The 26,716-nt window shown below is 45.1% G+C and overlaps 1 protein-coding gene across 6 annotated transcripts in view; it reads left to right on the top strand.

Annotated features, from left to right (window-relative positions):
- FAM219A (family with sequence similarity 219 member A) overlaps positions 1–26,716 on the top strand; it is a 99,898-nt gene that overhangs the window by 28,604 nt on the left and 44,578 nt on the right. For all 6 annotated transcript variants that reach the window (XM_084505056.1, XM_084505060.1, XM_084505055.1 and 3 more), the window contains one exon: positions 23,665–23,764. In XM_084505056.1, coding sequence (XP_084361182.1) covers positions 23,665–23,764 — 100 coding nt within the window. The remainder of the gene's footprint in view (positions 1–23,664; positions 23,765–26,716) is intronic.

Here is a 26,716-nt window from a genome sequence, read left to right as displayed (position 1 = left end):
CCACCCCCCAGCCTCCCCATAAGCTTCTGTAAACAGTTGCAGTCGAGATAGCTAGGTGTCTGTTGCCTACCATATGGCCGGGGTATTATGGCCCTAAAACCATTTTCCACAGGCTCAGTGACATGATTTTAACTCTCAAATGGCTTAGTTATCCTTTCTTCCCGGTCAGCTGGAGTCTGCTAGCACAACAATGTTATCTGCAACCATTTTACTTTTTATTTTTTATTTTTAAGTTTTCTCTTTTATCTCTGGGACTCAGAGATAAGCTCAGGAAGAACCTGAATAACAGCCTTAGAAAAGCTTTGTTTTCTTTTTTGCTGATGAACCAGGAGCCTGCTGGTGTGGTGACGCAGCACCGTGGCCAGCTCAGAGGTGGGAAAATTGTCAGAGCATGCCTCGGATGGGAAGGAGGACAGCAGCACCACAGGCATAAAGCTGCCCCTGTGTTAGCTGACATAGATGCTCCCTCCCAAAGAATGCAGCTCCAGCGAGCACCTGCCTCCTGCTATAGAGGAGGACCTTGCTGAAAGGTTTTAACCTGATGGCTGCATAAAATAAACCACTTCAGAGCAGACACACCTGTCTTGGGACACGTGGCTGATTGTCGGCAGAGGTCATTTGTATGGCAGAGAGAAGGTGATGCTCAGGACTGTGGGCAGCTGAAAATGCAGGAAGAACTTGAGTGAGCGAGCAAACTGGGCTGTGCTGCCGTAGTAAACCAAATCCTTTTTCTGCACTGGAGAGATGCTACTCAGTGTGATACACATCCTAGATCATGGAGGGCCTGGCGGTTGCTGTTCTGAGTATATGAGTACTGTGTATCTGAGCCTCAGGTGAGATATAGACACCTCCAGGCTGTGGGTGGATCAGTCTGCTCTGCACGTGTTAGCAGGGCCTGCTGTGGGCAGAGATGTCTTAAAGCAGATAGAAACACGGCAAGGCATGTGGGATGTTGTTCTCATCACAGAGCTAGTCATGTTATAACAAAATTCCTCACCCAGAGGGTGGTGAGGCCCTGGCCCAGGCTGCCCAGAGGAGCTGTGGCTGCCCCATCCCTGGCAGTGCTCAAGGCCAGGCCGGATGGGGCTTTGGGCAGCCTGGGCTGGGGGGAGGTGTCCCTGCCCATGGCAGGGGGGTGGCACTGGGTGGTTTTTAAGGTCCCTTCCAACACAACCTATTCTGTGATGTAAGAGTATTTTATGAGAGACAGAGTCTCATTTTCTGGAAGCCTGTGTATTTGGGAGAATGTTATCTGGTGTGCATCCTAGGAGTGCTGTGGGTGTTTACACCTCGGTGGAGAAAGCCCACAACACCATGCTGTGCAAAAGCCCTGGCTGTTTGCACAGCCTTCCCTTTTTGTCCTGCTTGTCCGTTGTATAGAGCCATTCACCTTCTCGTATAATAAAAGAACGTCATCTTAGATGTTACATTCTCTTCTCTCTCGTAATTTTGTTTTGACAATGCTAAGTGTGCGTAGCAAGGCAGTTGACACTGCAGAAACACTCTGTAAAACACTCTGCAGAAGCACTGGCTTAAATCTCAAATAATGCCATTAAAAGAGAAGAGTTTTCTTCAAGTTTCTTCATGATGGACTGTGAGCATACTATGGTCTGCAGAGTCGTGTTGTCTCAAGCATGGAAATCTCAGCACTGATAAAAGCTACAAAGCCAGGCATCAGCGATGCACCACCTCTACAGAACATCCAAAAAATTGCAGCAAAAGGGAAGGAAAGCCCCTCCAAGCTGTGTCCTTACGCTTGCTGAACTTTTGTGCAGCCTCACCAGCATGACCTGTGTGTTGCTGTGCTCCCAGTGCTCTGTGCTGGCCATGTGTGTGCCCAGGTGGATGTCTGTTGTCAGCACAGCTCATAGCAATGCAGAGAGAGCATTCTGCAGCCACACAGCTTCTTGGAAGAGATGGTATCCGATGGTTTATGAGGTGTTTGTAAAACTTCTTGTTCAGGAGGAGTTGTCTGTATCACCCATGTCAGTCACGACGCTTGCAGCAGCATCCAGTCTGTGCTAGCAGGGGAAGAAATGAGTATTTAGAAGTAGTGATGTCTAGTGCTTGCATGAATATTCTGGAAAGGCAAGCACGGTCTTGTAAATTTTAAAGCAAAAATAACTTGGATTGTTACAAGGCAGAAAGTGCAGTGATCTGAAATGCTTGCTAGTCAACATTGCTCTGTAATACCCAGTTTGGGGGCATCTGTAAAGCTAAAACAAACTTATCTTTTTGTTAAACCACCTATTTATTTGTCTTCCACTAATCTTGGAAAACTGAGTCTTGGCTTTTTTAAATTCAAGTTCCTGTCTTCTGTGTCTTCCCTAGCATGATTTTCATATTCCTTCTCAAGGAGGCAAATGGAGTCAGAGAATTGATGAGATGGTAGAAAACCTCTCACACTTGAACTCCCAGTTCTAGTCCAGCAAAGGCAATAACCAAGAATAATTACAATGCAGTTGTTATTTTGACAGGAAACTACAGATTTTCATCAAAACCAAGTTCTGCTAACCCATTAGCTGCAAAGGAAAGCAGCTGTTGGCCCTCCTCCAGGATGGTGAACTTTCTGTTCCTTACTAGCAATAGATCTGTTTTCACGTTAGCATTTGGCTTGGAGGGACTGAATGGCTCTTAAGGATGGCCTGATTTGCCCCTGAGCACTACAGGCTGCTATCAGTCACTTCTCCTAGGAGAGCTGGGATTGCTGCCGGCAGGGTCTGTATAATTAGGATTAACTGGGGCCGTGGAGTGGTGAGAGCAGCATCTCTAGCTGCTCCAGCAGGTAGTAGCTGCCAGCTTCAGGTGGGATGGTGGCTAACAATGCACAGCATTTGTGAGTGCCTCTGAAATCTACCAATAAATCTATTCACACCTCATATATGGGAAACAGGGACTGGTTTCCATTGTCACCCTGTGTTAAAAGGGCTACTGGGGAATAGCATGCAGACAGCTCTGCTGTCCTCACTCCTGCAGCAGAATTCCTTGCTTATGAGCACCCAGATACCCTGCTGTCCTAGGTTTATTCAGATACTTCCTGCGTAACTTCTCTCCTCCGTGTTTCTTATTGTACTGTGAATCACTCTGTGGTCTGTCATGGTTTATTTTTACAGCACAGTGAAAGGTATAATAGGGAACTTATAAACATGCTGGGGGGAAGCCACCTGAAATAGCAAATGTTTCTAATTATGAAGTTAAAGCTTCCTTTCTAAGCTATTGGCTTCTTTATTACACCTTGAACAGCCTGAAAATGTACTTGGCTACAATTAGACTTCCAGATACAATAGGTAAATTGTAAATGAAACCCATCCAGTGGAAAATTACACTATTAGCCTGGAGCAGTAGCCCTACCCTTTACGGTTTATGGTGAGCCTACATGTCCAGGAACGTTTTGTGAGTCCATAAAGTTGAGAGGACAGTCTCTTAAAAGCAAAACAATTTAGTTTAAAAATAAAAAATGTCGTTATCACCTTCTCTTATGTTTATTATTTTTGAACTTATTCAGGCTTTTCCACATTAGCCAGGCTTGAATAGAAAATAATTTATCTCTGCCTTACCAAGATACATTAGGTAATGTTCCTGAAAGGGCTACATCTAATTAGTTTTGGTCGCGGTTTTGGTACCTGCAGGGTAAAAAAATAATAATTACATATATATATGTAGATTTCTGTACAGGGTTGGATAATAGTAATTGTAATTTAGTGTCTTGGTGTTCCACCATTGTACTTGGATCTTAATCCCTTTCCTTACGCAGAGTTACACGCTGATGGTCCAGGTTTGCTCCATTATCAAACCACTTTACTGATGGTACTGATCTAAGACTGTAGGGCACATCTTCAGCCATCACCAACTGGTCACAGTGTTCATGGAGGAACTAGAGTGGTAGTGCCACAGCTGGCACAGGAAGAAACAACCTGCTCTTTGCAGCAGAGCTAAAACTATACAGGAACAGGCAGGGATCGAGGCCACATGGATCTGGGTTTGAGAGAGCAGGGTACAGTTCACAGCTGGCTAAAGCTGCGAAGTCCTGGCTTCTGAAACGAAGTCATCAAGCTCGCTGAGATTGACATCTGGAGCCAGCGGTCTGAATGCAGCCTCTTCTTCATCTGCTCGCTGCACTGGGAGCCAGGGGCATTTCAGATGCCTTTGGAGATGGTTTGAATAGGGTCTTCAGTAATCATGTTAGTTGGCTTGGGCATGGGACATTGAAACTGACATCTTGTCCTCCTACGGTTTAGGATTTGATTAGGTGCCAGTTTGCATGAAGCTTGCCATGGTTGTTAGAATGAAAAGAAACAGGAGAGGAGCTTTTACTTCACTGAAGAGCTCTAGATAAGCAGCTATCTTGCTGGGGAAGAAGTGGGAGATCCTCCTTCTGCTTCATTTCTCTTCCCTCTCTGTTTGCAGGTAAGATGATATTCAGGGTCCTTCATTATGAGTGGATCCATAGTTTGTTTGGAAAGTATACTTAACAGACAGGGATCGATACAGTAATAGAGTTCTCAAATAATGTTACAGGATAAAATGTGTTAAATGAATTCACTTTGGTTTTAAGATGTAGAATGCTGCTGGTGATTTTTGAATTAAAGCAAAGTGCGTACTTCTTTTCTTCTGGGAAAGAAAAGGAGTTTGCCAGTGGCATTTACCTTGGTTGTGGGTTGTTGTGTTTTTTTTTTTTTAATGCAACAAAAAGAAATAGTTTGTTTGACCATTACTGAAACACTTGCTATTCCTCTAGGTTTGTACTTCCTTTTTAATTTATGGAGAACAGCTGCGGAATTGTTACACCAACAATGTAAGTGAATGTCTTAACAGATGGTTCTCGCGCTGGCTGGGATAAAAGCAGCCTCCTCCATCCTGATGTGGCATGTTTGTTGTTCTTAAATCCAGTTATCTTGACAGTGCTTGAGGAAGTCTTTGTCGCTTCCTTTGTAATGTAGTGTTGCTGCAGTCCTTCTGCATTGAAGTCTTGCCCCACCTACTCTTTAATTTTTCTTCTAAAATAGAGGAACAAAAGTATTCACTTTCTCCTTAAATCTCAGCTCTGGTGCAACGTGTTCAGCTGGAGAAATCAGAATGGAAATGTAAAGTTCTTCCAGCTGGAAATGGCTTTTACAAGGGAGGTATTGTGTGGTTATGTCAAAGACACTCGTGTCAGAACTTGAAACTGTCTTCCCTCCATTGCGTCCAGTGAGGAAAGTTTATATATTTTTTAAAAAGTGCTTTGGACCATGTAATTGTTTGCATATAACATGCCAAGCTTGCTCAGGTAACATTCAATCTCTTCTTTCTGAAGCAGGGATGAGTCCTCACGTTGCAGAGAAGCGTGGACTCTTACTCACCCCCCAGACTTTAACAGCTGTAGGAGTCTTATACTTAAAGAGACTGCTTTTTTTTTTTTTCAGCTGCAGTGTTTTTGTGACAGTCATCCTGAATGTGACATGAGTTACACCAACACCCTCCCTTAGCTGTGACAGCAGGATCCGTGAATCAGCAGAGCCCAGCTGCAGAGACTTCGAGGAGCAGCAGCCTGGCTCTGAGGGCCAGCAGCTGATGTGGCTGCAGCACTGAGCTCTGGGCTGCATGCATGTGCAAGGAGCAGTGTGATCCCAGCCTCGCCACTTCCCTCTGGGGCATGCAGCAGCTGCTCAGGCTCTGGGCTTGTGAGTAGCATGGGCTGGAGGAGATGATCAGATGCGAAGGCAGCTCGTGCTGCCAGAAAACCCATTCCTGCCATCTTTCAAGGAAAAAAGCAGTGTGCCAGCCTGGGCCGCCAGCTGAGCTGCACCACTGTAAGTGGTGGAAGAAACACAAAACATACCGTGAGCAAATGTCATGGATTTGTGGGTGAATAACTTGTCAGCCTAGCAGCTGAAGGACAAATGCATAGCATTCGTAGTGAGAGGCTCATCTGAATAGCTGAAATCTTGATTCAGGTCGTTTTCTATTCTCTTTTGTTTTCACCTGCCTCTGTTAGTTTGTGCTCTCTGTGCAGATGTGATTGGAAAGCGATTTTGCCAGTCATTTTAAGGTAGAAATCTCAATGCGTCAAACTGACCGAAGCAGCAGGAAAAAAACACCTTCACGGTGATAATTGCCTCCTGTAAATTGTATGGATGGTACAAGACCCAGGATGCTTCTGGAGGCCTTTGCGAAATGTTCTTCAGGAGAAGCCATATAGTGCAGCTGTTACAGGGGGTGGAAGGGAGTAGAGACAACAAGGAGTTAAACTGAAATGTGGGCAGAGAGCATCTTCAGCATCTGTGTTGTCGTGTCTCCACGTCTTGGCTCTGTAGAAACGACAGTACAAGCTACTGGTCTACTTCTTAATTCTGAATTTAAAACATACCATGTTAATGCAATGGGATACCCACTGGTGTGACGGAAAAAGACAATTACTGAAATGTTTGTGCAGGATGAGCAGAAGTGTCTTAGTTCAAGGTTCTGTGCATAGTTGTAAATGAAAATGTGTTTGGCATGGTGTCCTATATAATTAAGATGCCACACATTGTCTCTTTTTGCATGGGTGCATGTGTCACTCTCAGCACCTCAGGATTATCATGGGCACGATGGCAGCAGGCAACTACCTCCGTAATTTGCTTGATGTAAAAGCTGGGTCTGAGAACTAGTAGCTCAAACTGGAGTTCAGCCATACAGATGTTTTTAGGGACTTAAAAAGCAGTCACAAATTCCCCAAATCCTGCCCCATTATAGCTGGGGAAGTAGTTATATTTGAAAAGTCCTTGGAGCAGTTGGAGTAAATGGCCCTAAACTGTACTGTTTGTGCAATTTAATATCAGGTTCTGCTCAAAGCAATTCTACGGGGATTTTACATACTGTAAAAGCAGAATAATTTAATTTCACTGTGTTAAAGTCTATTAGCTCTCCTGCAAACAGGAAATAGTTCACAGCTTCTTGATAACTCCAAGATGACTGAGGTGGGAAATTCAAGTGAATTACATTTCCCTGTGTAAGCACAGGTGTATACTCAGTGTTGACTGCATTGCTCCGCATCAAATATTTGCAAATACTGCAGAAGTAGAAGCATAAGAAATAGGGTCAGGGTACATGGGCACAGATTATACTGTGATTAAACATAATGAAATCTTAATGTCATCCTTCGTATGTAAAATTCATCCTATTGGCTGTGCAAACTGGGTGGCACACGGATCACAATTAAATTATAGATCCTTCTGGCACAGATGACCCACACATGTTGTTCTGGGTGTTTTCTGGCCGTGACCCTATTTCTGTCTCTGTGACCCTGTTCTGTGGGGCTCAGGCCACCTCATTGTGCTGTCTCGGGGTCACCCCACATCACAACCCTCAATTAAAAGCCAACAATGTTCCACAGGCGCTTTACAAAAGTTTTTTGTCATGATGCTGAATTTCCAGATATGACAGTGATCCTGTAACTTAAATGGAAAACATTGACAAAATAGTGACAAGATGGATTTTTACTTCATTATTTGTTAAGACAAATAAGAGTTGAAATGGAAATGTAGCCAGTTTCTATTGAAACCCTCCAAGTTTTGTCAGGGTAGAGCACAGGTTACAGGTAGGTTAGAGAGCTGGCTGTTACACAGGAACCGAGGTGTCTCACCCAGGAATGATTATCTCCACGTGAAACCCTCTTCAAAACTAATGGGCTCCCAGCTATGGACAATGAGCTACTTAAGGGTGAAAATAAAAGGTCTGGGAATAAGGAGGGGGAGATGGTGAGAGCAACAGAGCTGTAAAGAGCTGGGGAACCTAAAATCATGTCCTGAGATGGCTGCACTTAGCTTACAGGCTAATCATTATGATTTGTGTCCTCGGTACATTATGTTATTATACATCGTAATGGGCCAGGACTCTGCTGCCTCTCCTGAAGGTCATTACCATGCACTTAGGTACCTGTGTTTGTGCAACGTGGGCACAGGTTTAGCTGGGTCTGTGTGCGGTAACGTGTGCTGGAGGTATGCCCAGGGGGCAGGCGCTGTGTAGATGAGCTGTTTAAAATGTGAGTTTCATCTCAAGCATCTGCAAGCTCTCTCTCAGCTGTGGTGCTGGGGGCAGGGACCTAATGAGACTGCTTTAATACAGCGCTAACATACATATTAGGTAGCAGTTGGAAAGGCAGTCCATCTTTCAAGGTTTGAGCAGCACTTTCTGAAAGTGCCTCAATTAACAGCTAATGACAAGCTTTCTTCAGTGCTTCTCTCATTATCGTGTATAGCCAGATAATGAGAACGATCATCCAGAGAGACTCCAATTTATTTACCATTTTTTATTTTATTGGGAGGCTTCTGGATATTTTAGCCAGTAACATTCCTGATTTGTGCCTCCATAAGTCAAGTGCCCGAGTTCAGCTTAAATCAATCATTGCTCTTAAGATGTGCATTTCAGATAGCTTTATCCAGCAGCGCAGGCATTGCAAACCTTAATTCATGAAGCTGCTTCTGCCCTACAAAAGATGGAACTAGTAGGTAAGGAAAACAGTACCCTTGTCTGTCATCTTAATGATAATGGAATTTAAGATGTCTACAAAGGGCTGTTTCAGCTAAATACCTCATGTCCACCAGTATTTGAAAAGAAAATAATGAGCTGAAAGTGTTTTCTGTGCCCACCTGCAGTGTTAATTGAAAGCCATGAAGACAAAGAGGTAGAACCAGACTCAAGGGACCTTTTCTTACAGAAAGTTTTGTGAACCATCTCTCCTGTATCTGGGTGTATTTCCTAAGCTATCCTCATGAAGCTAAAAAGACTGTTGTGGTAATAGGAGGTCGTCTTAATGCTTCCCCATGCATTAATTCCATAGGCAACTTATAAATGAAATTGAAAGCCTTCCAAAAGATCCCATTCTTCTGTTTTGTTGACTCATTTCTAGTCTCCACTTCTCCATACAAAGCAAAAGAAGCAGACACAAATGTGGACTTAGCCTCAACATCTACAACTGAGAAAGTACCATAGGGGAAGATACTAAGGCAAGTTGTGCATTTTTATTATCTTTTTAGCTCATGTGTTGCTCTTAATTGTGAGCTTCTTATATAAATGAGACTCAAAGGGAGCAGAAATTGTCAGATGTGACAGCTTGGTAGGGAGGCGATTCTTTACGTTGATCAGGGATGTGTGACATAATTGACACTTTGGGGAGCTCTGTCTGAATTACAGTGGTTTGGATGATAATGAGAAAGGAGTAAGTTCCTGAGAAAATTGAATGAGCAAAGAGCATGAAGCCATTTGCAAGGCAATTCTGAAAAAAAACATTTTGCTGGAAAAAGAAGATTACAAGAAAAAGAAACAAGCCTGTATACTGAACCCAACCTTTAAAATGTCTGGGGAACAATGTGGCTTGCAAGACTTTGATTTGTTTATGTAATTTTCTGCTTAATATTAAGTTCTTGCAGGAAGGAACCACTTTTCAGGACTGTAATATAGTCCTGAAACTGCAGCTTCTGACCACTTTCCTTCCCCTGCAGTGTAGTTAGAAGTGTAATATTGGTACTCACTGCTTTCTGGTGCATGCTATCAAGTGGATTCGGTGGAAATGCGTTTATGAAAATGCTCATCTCAAAAGCAGGGGGGAGGACACAGCTCTCCTGCTCTTGTGTTGAACAGCTTCACCTCTCTGTGTCTCAGCCTACCTAGATATAAAAGGGGGTAATGGTTCAGATACCTCTTGCAAAAACGCTCTGAAAGATGAAAAGGAGGATAGCTGAGACACATGGGAAAGAACTCAGTGTCACTGCAGGGAACTCAAATTAAACTATCTAAGTTTCATGGCAACAAAAACAAAAAGGCAAACAAAAGTTCAGGGAGCAGAGAGTAGACAAAATACTGTAAAGCTGTTCTAGATCAGTAGTACGGTGCCTGGGACATCACATTTGTTTCTGATCACCCACCTTCTAAAAGATGTTGTAGAACCAGAAAGAGATGGTAAGAGAGTGAAAACAGTGGAATTGTTATGGACCCACTGGCACAAGGCTTCACCTGACAGAAGGGGATAGTTAATGTCTAAGGGGAATGCCCAGAGCTACTTATAAGCTGCCACATTAAGCCTCCTTCCTGATATGGACATTATAAACTATGAATAGTTTAGAAGCAAGTCCATTTCTCTGTTCAAGTGGACAGGGTTCGCTCTGTTCACAAGCAGTGCTTTCTGGATTTTGCTATAGTCTCATTGCACCTGCCAGGCTGTCTAGGTGTTCACAGCAGGTCAAAATACCCCTAAGTCAGTCATTTTGTGGGCTGTTCTATGGTGTTGGGATGGACACGTGGTGCCTGAGCACTTCACGAAGTCTTTGTTTACCTCTGCAGCACTCTTGCCTGGTGAGGGGCTGGATTAAACAGCCCACAAGATCCCCCAGACCTTTCAAAATCACATCCCTCTCTCTTATGATTTTGTGGCTGGATGGATAAGGGCTTGGAACAGACAGTAATTCAGGCCAGAACATCATTTGGGGTTTTTGGTGCAGCACACCTATTGCCTGATGATTATTTTATCCTCTTGATTCATAGCTTTTCTCCTATTCACAGCACATCTCCCGCTCACTTTGGTAGCAGTTGCAAGCAGCACTCAGCAAATTGCACTCCAGGGCTACAAGCCAGGAGCCCAGGAAAGGACAGAGACCTTATTAGTGACCCTTTGTGGGAAATCTGGTTTAAGAGGCTTGGCACACTTCACGTAAGAGCTCAAGAGTAAAGGTCCTGGTTCCCTAGGACAGCCCTGGATTGTATAACCACATGATCATCTTTCCTCCTGTGCACTCTGTTTCCCTGCTCCCTACATGACTTGCAGCTTCTGCAAGAAATCACGTACTTGGGCTTCTCTTTCCTGGTTGCTTAACCCTGGTTCATCTCCAGCATAGGTCTGTCCTGTCCTCTGAATTGCCAAGGAAAAGAGGTTACGTGAGTGTGTCATTAAAGACTGTTTTATAGCACATAGGTTGCAAGGACTCAAATTAGTCTGCAGTCGCTGTATTTCAGAGCTTGGCTAACCGGCCCTGCTGGTTTTGGGTTTTTTTCTTGTAATGTCAGTTCCCTGCAGTTTTAACAGAGGAAAATGGGCTATAAAGGGAGTCCAGCATGACCTGGCACAGCAGCATCAGCACGGATCAGGGCTGTCTGAGCGCTCAGCTCTGTGCCACTAGCCCTAGCTAAGCTCAGGCCACAGGGACAGCAAGGTTGCTAAATCCTGCTGATTTCTCATCAGTGCAGGAGGGCTTTTAGAGCTTAACACAGCTGGGGAAGTAACAGCAATGGTACACTCACCATCCCCATCCTGTCTCTTCATTGTCTTCTTGGACCTGTCCAGGAACATCCTTTAGCCCCTCCTCGCTAGCCATCCCATCCATTTCCCCCATCCCCATCCAGCTTGAGTCCTACCAGCAAACTCTGGCTCCCCCCTTCCTCAGCCCCCTGACCTCATCACCCTGAGCCTGCAATTACTGAGGGGCTATCACTTAGCTGAAGGTGACAAAATATATTCCCAGCATCCCACCCCAACAATAAAACATATTTGTGTTTATTAAATTATATATTGATATTAAAAAACAAACAAAAAAAAAGGTTGAGAACTAGCTGGAGTGCAGAATTTTGGCCCAGAGAATAGACATTTGGCAAATGAAAAAAAAAAAAAAAAGTCAAAATGAAAAGATTTGGGCGGTCATGCTCAGCAAGCAAAGCCCTGCGTGTCTTGCAGCAGCCTGCCTTCCAGCAAGCCTCTGGGAGCCCCCGTGCAGGGCTTTGGGGCTGCTCCACATCTCCGCAGCAGAAGGAGCAGCAGCCCAGAGGGATCCGAGCAGCAGGGGCCGGTGAGCGTGTGTCTGAGCCCATCCCGGGGGCGCTGACGGCAGTGGTCACCCTTTCATCTCCCTTCCCAGCTCAAGGGCTTCCCCCCGGCGCTGGGGGAAGGGGGTCTGGTTTGGCTTTTTGTGCGTGCGAGGAGCTTCCTTGACCTCCTGGTCCCACCTCACGCGGTGTTTCCTCTGCAATCTGCTGCATCGCCTCGGAGGGGGCCGGGGACAGATGGCTTGATTTAGGCTGATAAAGGGGCTGCCTTCAAAGGAGAAGCGAGGCGGAAGCTGTCTGGCCTGATATCTCTTTCTGGCGCTGTCAACGGGAGGCTGAGGAGGCAAGCTGGGGCCGGATGGAGACCAGCTCCATTGCAGGGAACGTGGAGAGAAACAAATCTCCCCTTTAAAAATCGCTCTCCTCATGCAGTTAAATGCTGTCTGCTTGCCTTTATTTCAAACAGCTCCTGCCAAGCTGGGTTTACCTCGGTATTTAAGACATGCTCTGGTCCTCGCTTAGGCTGCTGCACTGTGTGAGAGATAACAGTGCTAAATATCTTCCCTTGCTCTCAAGGGACAGCCGGGGACATGGCTGGCATTTTGCGTGCCACCAGCTCAAAGCTCAACGTGGTTAAATCCTAACCACACTTGTCACTTCCCATCCGCAGCCTCCGACAGCACTGCGGCTGTCGAGTACCTCACGGAGGCTGGGCCCGGCTGCGATGTCAAGCTGTCCCGGCCTTCTGCAGCCACGGAAGTGACAGGTAGGGAAAGAAGTGTCTCTGCCCTTTGGAGGCAGAATAATTTATGAGCTGTGTTCATAAAAATCAGCAATTTCCCTTTAAGTCGGCTCCTGTGCCTTCGTCTCGACTTCCCTGATTAGTCACATAACGAGATATTTCTAATACAAACGTGTCAGGGGAGAGCCGAGCCAAACAGCGCTTTATCAGAGGAGAACCCATATCCTCCGGCTGCTAATTAGTCACAGAGACACAGGTGTGGAGGCGAGGTGGGCTCCTGTTTTAGAAGCCAAAACGTTTTGTGCCCTCTGAATTTCTCAAGAGCCGTGCCGAGGCAGAGCTGCTGGAGATCTGCCTCGGCTTTCACATCCCCACCCCTCAGACGGGTTTGCTGTACTGCTGCTTCTGCTGCTGTTTGCGGGGTTATTTCTGTCACAAGCTTGGCTAAACAGAAACTCTCTCCTTATAAATATGGAAATCTGATGATTGAGCTCACCATCTCTTGGGACAAGTTCAAAGCGCTGTGCTAAAGAGGAAGAGGCTGCTGAGCACTCTGCTTGGCAGCTTTGTTTTCTTTGCTAGTGGAGAGAAAACAGTAAGATCTTCATGCTAGGATCCACCTTTGCAGGATGGGCAAGTGGCCTCCTTGGCCGTGCTCTGGGCAATATGCTGCTGACTTTGAAATAACGCATGGCGAGGTGAGGGCAAGAGCAGTCCTTGCCCATGCTGCCTTCTCAAAGTTGTTGGTGTTACCTGGCAGGCTCCTGAGTCCATCAGCCTGAGTTATGGGGTCAGGAGATACCTCCTCATACCTGGGTGGGTATGAAACCATGGGCTGGAGGAGTCCTCTGCTCTGGCCAGGCTGGTAGCCACCACCGAGATCTCCTCCTGTCTGCACCATGAGAGGTACGCTCAGTGCGTGAGTCTGTGCTGTTGGTCTTTTGGGTTGTGTTGGAAGAGTCAAGGTTTTTAGGTTTGTTAAATGGCTTTGGATGTCATTGGGCATCCATTATTCATGAGAAATCTCTTGAAACCTTCCTCCCAGAGCCATGGGTCTCCACACTGCTCCTGCAGGGCCTTGTCTGGACCCTACTTTGCAGCCTGTCTCCTTTGCTTGGCTTTCTCAGTGCCTCTCCTTTCTGGCACCAGAAGTGGCTTTGATGCAACAGTACTTGCATTCAACATCCTGACTGTTCACATTTGCTATAGCACCATTCACAGACCTTTAGCTTCCCTAGAAAGCAAGGGGCTGAGCCCTTGGGATTTCCCTGCTGGTGACTTTCTCCCTTTTCCTGGGCCAGTTTTGGCTGAGTAGCTAAAGGGAGATGCGGTGATTCCCTGCTGAAAGCCCTCACAAAATCCCTCCTTGTCCTTGATTATGAGTGCAGGCTGAGTAAACTGGAGGCGTAAAAGCACAGCTTGTCAAGACAGCAAGCAGCCCGCCCAGGGTGCCTTGAGTTGAAAGGTAAGATCTGGCAAACACAGAGTAGGTATGCAGTGGAGAAGATATCCTGTGGCTTAGACATCAATCCAGAAGCTGACAAAAAAGATCTACAGTCTTCACACATCTCATTTTCCTTCCAGAAGTGCCTGACATCAAGCTGAGCCTCAGCAGACTGTTGTCAGATGTGTGGGTCTCCCTATTGACTTGAGACCTCAGCCAGGGAGCCTGTGCAGCCAGACATCCCTGCCGTCCTTGAGTGGGGTGAGCAAAGAGGCAAGAGCAAGGCAGAATGAAGAAAGATTGCTGGAGAAGAACTGAACAGGAGGAGCAATCAAACAGCTCAGAAGAGGCTCTGAGGAAATGGATTAAAAGTGCTGGGGGTAGTCCAGAGCAAAAAGCAAGACCTAGTTCACCTTACACACATAGAAATTGAATGTGTAAAAATCCACTGCCTTTCTATAAAAAAAAAAAAAAAAAAAACAAAAAAAAAAAACATAACTGCAACATTGAACCACTGACTGAAGCCCTGGGACTGTTGAAAGGTATGGATGTGGAGCCAGCCCAGCCTTTTCCTGCTATTGTTCTTACTTCCAGAGGCACTGGAAGCCTAGCAACATAGGATTTTGTCTATGAAGGTGGTTATCCAGTCTCCAGGATATTGGAGAACTTACATCACTGGAACAGGGCTCTCCTACTGTCATTTGTGTTGTGCTGGGACATTTTTGTCGGAATATCTCATCGCTGCAGTGCCTGCCGGAACCAGCCAATGCTTTTAATGTTTCCATCGGGCAAGCTTTGATCTCATCTTTCATGTACAGCTGGAAGAGCCTTGCTGTGTGCAGAGAGGACAGGGGCATGAGAGGATCAGTAAACCATTCTCTATATGACCATGACCATGGCATGGCACCACTTACATTGCACATTCTCAACTTTTTTCTCTGGGCATTAAGGCCATTCATGGGAATGAAGCACAGATCCTCTCTGGCAGAAAACTCATCTTTTAAATGAGTTTAATTTTTTTAAAATAGTTTTACTCTTGATGATGCCTCTCTAAAGCTTTGAAGGAATGGGGCGCACCTTTGAAAGCTCTAGAAAGTTAGCAACAAGCATGAATTTAACCCCTAAAAGTTCCTGCTGTTGTCCCTTAGGGGCCACGCTGCGGCTGAGCACTGCAGTTTCCTGTAGGAGGTGCCTATAGAAGCCCAGGCACCTATTCCAGCCCCCAGCCTTCAAACACACTGCAGCCTTGGCTCTTTTAATCATTTTGAGGCTATCCTCCCTCTGAAGTCGACGTTTAGAAAACAATTGTAAAGTTGCTTGGTTGGTTTTGAGGTCCTGCTTTGGCCACACACCAGTTGCTAAACTGACTCTTAAAAACAGCTACCAAGGAATTTGTGATGCTGTATTGCCTTAAATAATCACGTCTCATTGGTCCTCAGAGATGTGGATGTATAATCAGAGGTACAAAAGGAAAAGTGTAATGCCCTCATGTATATAACCTTTATATGGAGGGAAATGTTTTGGTATTGAAGCATTCTGAAAACATACCTCAGTTAATAGCTGGTGTTAAACAGTTATTGCATGCCAGCCACTTGTAAAGTGCTGCAGGCATTGGGGAGTGCAATGTGGTATTTCTGTAATTTGCAATGTTAATGATCCAATTTAAGTCCAGTAAAGTTAGCACAAGATACCAAACCTATAAATGCGTGTGATAAAAGGGATGGTTTATGCTTGCGCGTGAGAAGAGCCTGGAGGGAAATACAGTGTTAAATATACTCTGTCATGATTGAAAGGAAAGGACCGGGGGCTGCTTGTGCTGCTGGCTTCTCTGAGGGAAATCTAACAGAAATCATGTAATTACTCCCATTTTTCTTCCTTGTCCCTCAGTCGCTTTCCCAAAGCGTTCAGTCTACTTACAGATTTGGTGCTTCCTCTGTTACCGTGGACTCCTAGGATTAGTCATACATCATCATCTAAAAAAAGGGACTTTCTTCCCTGTGCTGCAAATGTCATTTCTGATTAGGAAAACAGACGTTTGAAACTTCTTGTTCTCTTACGCCTTTCTGCCTGTTGCGTTTTGTTCAGCCTGAACATGGAAGCCAGGCACTCCTCTTACAGGGCTTCACGGCAGCGTGTCAACAAGCACGGCAGCACAGGAAGGCTGAGTGGCACTTCTCTTCTGGACCCCTTTTAAACAAAGCAAAGACCTGATCTCCTTGTTACCTGCCAGAGGATTAAGCTTCACCTGCTGTGGGTGTACACAGTAGAATGTAATGCCAGTGCAGTTGAGCTGGTTGAGTTTAATTAATTAGGCTTGAGGTTTTAATCACACAGCAATAATAACTCTGCTGGTTTCAGTTGATGAAAAAATGGCTTCAAATACTGGTTTGTCTTATAAATGAATTGTGCTTGAAACCTGGATCCTGTAGTGGATATTGCAGGCCTGCTTTGTTACTATTCAGTAAGATTTAGATTTGTTCAGCAGTTGCTCAGGAAATAAAACCAGCAGTGTTGTAACTGGTACATTGGCAGAGCTAGCAGAATGTCAATAAACAGTTGTTGTTTATTACTTTTTTGAAACTGAGTCAGTAGTTATCACAGTGTATTTTGGTGCATCACTTGCTGTGTCACCAAAATGCCACTTATTTTCCCTAGGTACAAAGTTGCAATGCTAAGAAGGTGCATACGCTGATGAAAAGTGCTGACCATGATGTCCTGAGAGCCTTCTGCTCTGGTCATGCATTTCTAGACTTACTCAACATGTGAGAGAAAAAACATGTTCTTCTCCAGATCTCCAGAGAGAAGGTGAAGGCCAGCCATGATCCTTGGAAGTGGTTAGGAAATTTGGATAACCTCTCAGTCCCACCGTTAACTGGTGTTCTGTCTGGCTCAGAAGTGGGCTCCTCTCCTCTTAAGAAGGATGGGGGAGTGAGTGGTTAGAGGCAGCTGAGGGCAGCTGGATAGAGGTCATACATACACATGTCCTGAGGACATACAGCCTCTGCCATCCCATCCAGGATGGGCCCCAGAAAAGCTGGGGGGCAGCAGCTAAAGGTGCATTGCAGTACGGCTTTCCCCAGCCTGGACAGATTAGTGCTAGGGGACTCCAGGTTTAGCTCTCTGTCTGCTATTAGTGTCACACTTTGCTGTTTGAAAGAGTTTGCATTCTTTCTAGGCCGAGCTTTGAGTACTACAGGGTGTACACTTGTGCTCCTGGTTCCTTGACCCGGTAGCTCTGACACCCTGAGCAATGGCGCTGGGGTATGAAAGGGATATTTTGGCTTTGTTCAGCTTCATGGCACCACTGGCTCCTGCATCAGGGCAGCATCTGTTGCCTTGTCACCTGAATGTTTTGTACTGCAAGCCAGATAAACTACAAAACCTTACAGCCACAATAGCCACTTAGCGGTTTCCCTAAGTTTTTTCTCCGCCTATAGTCTATTTTGCATAAATACAGGATCTGTCATTGCCTGCGATGTCTCTAGGAGATACCAGGGCTATAGAAACCTACCCCTACCATGCGGTGTTTTGTTCCTTCACAGCCAGACATTTGGTTTACAAATTTTTCTATAATTTTATACTGACCTTCCTGGGCCTCTGATCTGACAGTTCATATGTTTTTGTGTTTCATGTTTCATACATGTGAGAATCCTCCAGCATTTGATATCTTTTCCAAACCCTGCTTTAGAATCTGAACTGAAATAGAATTAGCACTTGAACCTTTTCCTGTCATTTAAAGCCATTTCACTATCGCTTCATTAAATCATCACACCACATTTATTAAAGAAGAACCCTGATATTTCCTTGCAACTTTGCAGTCTAAGGTAATCGTTTCTTGTTCTGGTGATCAGAAACATGAGGGAAAAAAAAAGAAGATACCCTTTTTCTCTGCAGCAGTTCTTTATGTATCTGAAGACAGCTATTATGAGACTCCTTAGACTTCCCCTTTCTTCTCTGAGCAAATCCATTCTTCTAGTATTCCTGGATGGTTGTAGCTTCAAGCTTTCATCCATAGGAGAGCCGAAGGGATTACATTTTACTTGAAATAATGGGCTCCAAACCAGAATGTTTAAGCTGGAGCCTGAGGGATAGAGAGGATGAGAGACTCCTGTGAGGTTTGCAGGTGACATTCCTGCTGTACATCCCCCTGTGCCACTTCCCTTTCTCTTCTAGAATATGCCATTACTGACCATTGTTCAGCTTGACTCACTATAAATCTCACATCCTTTATCCCTCTACTTTTATGCTTTCCCACATAGATTACACAAATCTGTGCACACCTTGTACATCTCAGTTCCCAGTATTTTAGTTTTTGTGTTGTTTTGTTTGTTGTTGTTTTTTTAACACTCTATGCTTATAGCTATTTCATGTTTATTTTGTAGTGGTACCTAAAGGCTTCAGAGGTCTGTTGTCTAAAATACTGTGAGGCTGTGCTTTTACATACCTAGCTATGCACATCAGAGTCCCTTCCCTGCAAGCATGCCATCCACAGCTGTGTTTCTCAGGACAACCTTGTGTGTATGTCACAGCTTGAGGCAGAGCGTATCTGCAAAGGCGTGTGATTTCTGTTCCCAGGGCAGAGAGACTGAAGATGTGAATATCTATTAGCAGGAGCAACGTCTAGCCCCGGAGTCTGGGATGGCAACACGGGAATGACAGAAACTTCTCAGTGACCCGAACGTATGCCTTGCATTTGCGGTGCATGAGTTTCTCTCTTGTTTTTGAGCTAAGTCAGTCTCTCATGCACGGAACATCTATCAAATTTTCAAGCTCATTGTTTTATGTGGGGAAAAAAAGCAAAACACTTGGGCTTGTCCTTTCTTGTTAGCATTTGCTTGCAGCATGTGATCCACATGGGCAGCTTCAGAGAGCAGGAGCCTGCTGGGCTGCAGGCGCTTGCTCTAGGCTGTCACGCACACGTTGGTACCAGGACTTCCAGCATCTTTAAGTTGGGCACGAGTCAGCCAGCATATCATCGGCTTGTACTGGAGAGAGACAAAGCTAACTGTATGATATTCTTGAGCAGACAGATCATAATAATTTAGCTGCTGATAATTAGACCGATGCCTCTGAACTGAGGAGAGAAGTGATGGGTACAGCCTTGTATGTTGGGTCTCTCTGTGAGATCAGAGGGTGAGGGCACTCTGCCCCCTCTGCTTATCAAAAAGCTGAGCTGCTTTAATGATCACAGAACTCCCACAGAGAGCAGAATGGAGAGCATCTTCTAGTGGCTGCAGGAATGACTGATCTTGAGGGTTGGAAAGGTGGGCAGGTAGAGACATCTCTATTACCAGCCCCGCTCTTAAGGGGCAGCTGAAGGCCACAAAAACTGTGTGCTCATTCCCTTCCACATGCACTGGGGTCCCAGAGGAGTCACGGGGTAGGCTTGTTAAGCTCACAAGATGTCAGAGGTATTGACTGTGAGGGAAGTGAAAGGAAGCTGCATTTCCAAAGGTGCTTCAGGGGTGTATTTGCACACAGCTCCATTGCTCAAACACTGGAGTTTGCTGGCTGTTTGGGGTTATTGCGCCCCATGGTCAGTGTGGGCTACTGGGAGAGGCAGGCGGTAAGAGTAAAAAGACTGTTGACCTGGAAAGGGGAAGAGGAGTGGAACAGAGGAGGAATAAAAACCCTACTGAGCACCACCTGATTTAAGTTTAAAGTGGTTTCAGCTCCTCTCCATGCCCCTGCATACGAAGGATTCACACTGCTGCTGTACCATGAAGGTTCACTGGAACTAATTTCTGATGTTCAGACATGGCACGCTGTACTCGCTGCAGGACGTGGCTGTACCTGGCAGGAGGCAGAGTTTTCAAGGCCCATTGTGTTGAGCCCAGGAGAAGAACAAACTGATAAGGAAACACCCCACCGTTCAAATGCTGCTGTTACCCGTGCCCAATTAAGCTGTGAGCATGTGGGGAGAAAACTTTGATTAAACTCTGGCCCCAGCCAAATGTTCATGCAGTGGTCTGATTGAATGTATTTTTTTTTCCCCTAGGAGGCATAAGGAGGTCTCAGGAACAGCCAAAAAAAAAAAAAAAAAAAAAACACCTAAAATGTATTAAATTTCCAGAGCCATTTTAGAGCCCCTGCAGCCACTTGCCTTTTGATTGGGAGTGTTGTTTGCCTCCAAGGGAGCAGAGAAATCACGTCACCTGGCCTGGGACAGGTGACGCCGCATAGCTGTGACTGACACTCTGGTCTGAGCTGAACGCATTGCCTAAGGAAGGCTTATAAAAAAGGATAAAGCCACAAGTGAATTCCAGTAACAAAAGCACACAGTGAACTTCGGTCTGCTTGTATGCATCCACAGGCAAAAGACTAATTAGTCAAGTAAATATTTCTCTGGGTAGATTTGCTACAGAGAGAGAAATGCGTGCATTCAGTATGCACGGAGGCGAAGGATCAGTCCTAGCTGAACCACAGGAATGCTGTTGTGCTTGTGTTTATCTGGAGCCCTGCGCTTTGCTGCAGAACCAGGGTTATGCCAGTGCCACAGGCAAGGCACGCTAGTGCTGGGGATGCTGTCCCTGGCCCAGCTCGGTGTCCTTTTGGTGCAGTTTTGCAATTCAGAGGGAGCCAGCCTGGCCTGTGCACCGCAGTGGTGGCTGCTGTTGCTGCAGGGTCCCTCTGTGCCCGTCGTGACTGCTGTGCAGCAGGAACGTGTGCCCACGCAGGTCTGATGTAGCAGAGAGGTGTGCTAAGGCAGAAAGGCAACATTTTAGGCCTTACAAATGATTTCCTGGCATAGACTAGTCCGATTAAAGGTCTTACCTACCCCTTTATCGTGTCCCCATGAGGATGAGAACAGGTGAGTCCCCAGTATTACCTCCCTGGTTCACTCTCTCCAGAGATCTGTGCCTCTAGGGCTGCCTAAGCTGGCAGCAGCACTTCAGTATTTGATAATTCTCATGGATATCCCTTCCACGCATTTATCTCACCATTTCCTCATCCCCTTTTAGCATCCACAGTAGCCTGTCAACTGCTGTATGGAGAAGTACTGAGTTTGTTTCCAGCTGCTGCATGTTAACTGCCGTCTGATTGCCCTTTCTTGTAGAAAATAAAGGCTGGCTGATCCCTGTTCACCTTCTCATGGATCATTCAAACTTCTCCCAGATCCCCCATCCATTATCTCTTCCTGGCTGAAGAGTCCTGGTCTGTGTCGTTCTGGCCATCTCATGGAACCTGTCATCCAGGATCTCTTCCTTGAGTGACAGAAGCCAGCTGCAGCTCATCATTTTCATTTGTGAAATTGGGAAATTTGTGAAAAAGTTTGCCACTTTTATCTTCATTTAATTTCAACTGTTGTACTTTTACCATTCAGCTGCCATACTTTCTCCTTCAGTGTGGCTATTAAAAACCTGGCATTTTTCTTCGTAAAAATAGTTTTTTTAACCTAAAATCCATGTGATTTATTATTCACACCTAATCATGTTCTCCCAGATACTGGCTTGGTTGTCTGCAAGTTACTGTAACCTTTCTCACCATATTATTAAACTGCTGCTGCACTACTCTGGCAGTGGCTATATTTTAGAGGAAGGTTCAGTGTTATCTATTTTGTGTCACTGAATGCAGAGTCTTGTAAGCCCCATCCATTTTAAGTGCTGTCAAAGAACGCCTGCTGGACAGTGCAAGGGAGCAGAATTTTGATAAAATAATGCTGCATGTGGTATTTGACCAGTTTCTATTAAGATAGTGCCTAATTCAAGAATCATATTTTATCTCTTTAGCTCTTTTTAACACACTGTACTTAAGAATTAGAAAGAGCAAAGAGAAGGCAGGCACTGGGGTGGAAGGGATGGTGGTTCACAGAACCACCAAGTGGCTGAGGTGGGCAGGAGCTCTGGGTCCCTCTGGTCCAACCCCTGCCCAAGCAGGGACACCCAGAGCAGGGTGCCCAGGCCCAGTCCAGGTGGATTTTGAAGATCTCCAAGGAGGAAGGCCCCACAGCCCCTCTGGGCCGCCTGTGCTGGTGCTCTGTCACACACACAATACAGCAGTGCTTCCTGGTGGGCAGAGGGAACCTCCTGTGCTCCAGTTTGTGCCCGTGGCCTCTTGTCCAGGCACTGGGCACCACTGGGAAGAGCCTGGCTCCATCCTCTTTGCACCCTCTCTCCAGGTATTTACAGACATTGGTGAGATCCCCCTGAGCTGCCTCTTGTCCCTCCTGAACAGCCCCAGCTCTCTCGGCCTGTCCTCACAGGAGAGGTGCTCCAGCGCCCTGATCATCATGGTGGCACCCTGTAGGACTCTCCCCGGTGTGTCCGTGTCTCTCTTGCCCTGAGGGTCCTGGAACTGGACCCAGCACTCAGGTGCAGCCTCCCCAGTGCTGAGTAGAGGCGAAGGATCATCTCTGTTGACCTGCTGGTGATGCTTTGCCTAATGCAGCCGAGAATGCTGTTGCCCTTCCACCCTTCATTGCTGTCTCACCTTCAACTTGGTGTCCATTGGGACTCCTCAGTCCTTTTCTGCAGAGCTTACTGACTGAAGGAGAACTCACTGAGCTCACAGAGGGATTTCTTTCTGAGGCAGAAGAGCAACAGTCCTTTGCTTTGAAACTCACTGACTGGCTTGCATTGCGTACAGGTGTCAGTGCCAAATCATGGATTGCATTTTTACTAGAAAATCCATAAAATAATACAAACTCCAAAAACTGAGAGACAATATTAATTAGCCAGTTCAGATTGGTATTTACTGATATTTAGTCTTCCATGCCTTGTTCCATTTCTACAAACTGCTGGTTTCTTCGGATATTGGACTTAATATTGGATGCTTGTTTTCCCTGTGCAGCCGTACCTATTATAAACCAGAATTCATATACCCATATATGTATATATATGTGCGCATGTTCAATTTAGTTTGTAGCTTCTAGGTGGGAAGAAGTGAACACATTGGAAAATCAGTGGTGCTAAACAGAGATAGGCCCAACAGCTTTGAAATTTGATGTGAAAGGATTTTAAATGCATTTATCAGTGGTAAAGCCAAGTGACTTGGTAGCTTGTCTCTATGAATGCTCTGATGCACTGTAACGTTGAGTACAGCACTACCAGAATTAGGTTGTCTGCAAGAGGCCACAATGGAGCAGATTTAAGTTTTGGGAGCTTTTGTTTTAGGGGGATTCCAGTAAAAGGTGCTGTGCTGACAGATACTGAAATCTTCCCATTTAACCACAAAATAGGTCCAGTATGGGAAGTACAGGCTTCTTCAGTCTTCTCCAAGATGGACCAGAGATTGAATTCACCTTTTTATTTGGTCTTAATTCCTTCTGGGCAATACTTTCACACAGCTGGTCACGAGCTTTTTAGTTTTAATCATGAGGTTGACTGATCCGTTTAGAACTCTGTTGAAACTGTAAGTGTATTTCATATGACACACCAAAGAAGTCATCACATGAAAATGGCTTGGGACTATTGCCAGGCCAGGCTGATTTTGATCTGGTGACGTACGCTCCATATTATATTCCCAGTATCATCCATCATGATGTGTGATGTTGAAATCTGGCATTTTCAGAGGTAGTTTTAACATACTAAACTTGCTTCCAAGTTCTGTGATTTTCCCCTAGGTTTCAGCCATTTAAAACACCAGCATGCTCTCTGCTTCCTCTGAATGTGGGTGGGGATGGAGTAGCCTAGTAGCCAGTTAGAGAAGTGACTGCATAACTTTTTAACTTAACAGTTCTGTTCTGTTTTGTTTTATATCTCCACAGGATCCAACAGCTGCATCTATTTCGGACAGAGATTGTGATACAAGAGAGGGAGAGACTGTAGCCATGAACTATAAGCCGTCCCCACTCCAAGTGAAATTAGGTGAGTCTTTGCTCATGAAGACCAAGAAGGCTGAATCTAAGGTCTGTAATATGGTGAGGTGCTAGTGGGATCATAAGCAGATCTCCATTTGTATGGCTGAACATGCCAGCTCAGCTCAGAAATCTCACAAAGCAGTTTATCAGCGTGATTCTGCTGCTCAGGGAAGTGACCTACAAATATTGAAGGACACTCTGTCTTGAGCTGTGGTAGAGGTCTTCCTGAAAAGGAAGGAATAGCTTTTTAAATCTACACAATTTCATCAAGCTAAGATTAAGGCTTGGCCAGAAAAAGAATTAAGATAATATGGAGGGACTGTAAAAAGTGGACAGGATGACTGCAAACAAAAGGGAGAGGAACAGAGACTTGGACCATTACCAGGAAAAGATAGAACTGTGTTGTTGTGAGGTGGAGGGACTCTAGGTTTGTAATGGTTCACAAAGAAATACTCATGCTATTTCTGAGCACTGTAGCACTGTGTCTAAAGTTCTGGAAGCAGAAATACACTACTTTCACACAAAGCTCATGCTTACAAGAGTACAGCAATCCACACATTGCCATCCTGCATCCAAAACCTGAGCCACTGTTGTGCCATACAGACTCAAGACCCTGACAAGGGGCATGTCAAAGGAATAGTGTTCTTTTTGCTCATAGCGTGGGTAAAAAATGGTCTGGGAAATTTCCGGATGGGAGCAGGAAGCAGTCCCCTAGTTGTCCTTCACATCAGAATAAATGACATTGATGGGATGCTGCTGGAGCTGATTGAGGGTGACTGTTCCATGTCAGGGAAGGCTCTGAAAAAAGCGGATGCCCAGATGTTCAGTGGCATAGCCCTAGGGCCTACCAAATGAATGACAAGGAAGGTCAGCAGACAGCTAAAGTCTGAACAAGATTTGGGAACATGTGGGCATTGTTATGTGGTTATGAAGAGATCTTATCAATAGGTAGGTTTTACCCAAGCACCTGAAGTACTACAGCAAACAGTGGTGTTGGCTTCATTGGTAAGAGGAGCCTTAAACAAACACCAGAAAAAGTCTGGAAGCATTTGTGCAGTCTCAAGACTCTGATGGAGTTTATGGGAGATTGAATAATAGACAAATCTGGTCATTGTAGTGCGTAAAGGAATCTTGTAGACTAGGTTTATGAACAGCAAAGGGAAATAAAGTATTTGAATAATGATCTTGAAGAAAGAGTGACTAGGGAGGAAAAGACTTGAAGTTGGATGTGCAAATGCAGCAAGATTGTGCAGCAAAGTGGAAAACCTTGAACTACTGATAGAGGATATGAGCAAGTGCACTGGGACAGTAGATCTGTCCTGCAATAGCAATCATAAGTACTCTAAAACAGGCAGCTGCTTTTCAGGAAATGGCAGAAAGCAGCAGTATGTGTTAATGACAGCTCAACTCACACTTTGGTAAAAGATAATCACTGCCAGCATGCCATATGCCACCAGGATCCCTTTTCACTACCAAAAGGGTTCTGTAATGTTATTAGAGAGATAATTACTACTGCAGTAGTTGTTTTGGATAATTTAACATCAGGAATTAGGTTGGAGAGCAATTGATACTATTATTGGTAGGTCTGAGACATTCTTGCATTTCTAGACAATAAAGATATCCTCCAGAGATTCACTAATGTGACAGAAAATGGTGCTTATTTTAGACTTGGCTTTGGTAACACATGAGGACGTTATAGAAGATCTGATCATCAGAAAGAGATTTGGATTCAGAGATAATAAGTTCGATTCATGCAAATTAAATGTAAAGGTAATTTAAAATAGATCTGTAACAAATTTCAGTTTTATAAAGTAAGTGCATAACCAGAGGCAGTGAATTGAGAACCCTGGGAATTCACTTCACATTAGGTAGTGAAGGAGAAACTATCAGAAGAACGGAGATTGTTAATGGACTTCTCCAGCAGTCATTTCTTTTAGAAGTTCATTAATGACAAATGGACAAAAAGCAGGAGGGAGTTGGAGGGAGACATCAGTACATTAAAGATTCAGAAATACCACAGAGAAAAGGCGTGAAAACTGAAATAATAGAAATGAGAAAAACATGACAGGAGTAACTCAAGTCTGCTGTAAATTGAAGTTTACCAACTGGAAGTGGGTAAGGAAGAGGAAGCCTGATATGATTGCAAGATAAGTAATTATTAAAATGGACTAATACATAAAAATATGCCATAGTCATACCTTTGCAGAGTTTCCCAGCTTTTTTCCAAACATACAGATACGGCAGAATTATTAGTTCTTCCGCCAAAACTTCTGCTTTATCATGTAGGGAAAATTTTATTGCATTTGGCCATTGCCGAATGCTATTATCCACCATTAAAGTCCTGGCCCAGTCCCGCAACTACGACATCATCAGCATAAGTGAAACCTGGTGGGATGAGTCCTGTGATTGGGGTGTTGCGATAGATGGTTACAGGCTCTTCAGGAGGGATAGACAGGGTAGGCGAGGTGGTGGGGTGGCGATGTATGTGAAGCAGGGGCTGGACTGTGTGGAACTTCAGGTCGGCGATGGCAAAGTTGAGAGCCTCTGGGTAAGGATCAAGGGACGAACAAATAAAGGGGATGTCGTTGTGGGAGTCTATGGCCAGGACGATAGCACCAATAAATTATTCTTTACAGAACTAAGAGAGGCCTCGAGATTAACTCGCCTTGTCCTTATGGGGGACTTCAACTTGCCAGACGTTAACTGGGAGTGCCACACGGCTGACACGAGCAAGTCCAGGAGGTTCATGAAGCACGTAGATGATAACTTCTTGGTGCAGGTGCTAACGGAGCCAACTAGGAAAGGTGCCCTCCTAGACCTGTTGCTAGAAAACAGAGAGGGTCTGGGGGGAGATGTGGTGATTGGTGGCCGCCTCGGTCATAGCGACCATGAAGTGGTTGAGTTCAAAATTTACGGTGACAGAAGGAAAAGTGCCACCAAAACCTCATCCCTAGATATG

Source organism: Aythya ferina (assembly GCF_964211825.1).
Source record: "Aythya ferina genome assembly, chromosome: Z".
In the NCBI taxonomy this organism is placed as follows: Eukaryota; Metazoa; Chordata; class Aves; order Anseriformes; family Anatidae; genus Aythya; species Aythya ferina.
The sequence above is the reverse complement of the archived record's forward strand: the minus strand, read 5'-3'. Positions and strand labels throughout refer to the sequence as shown.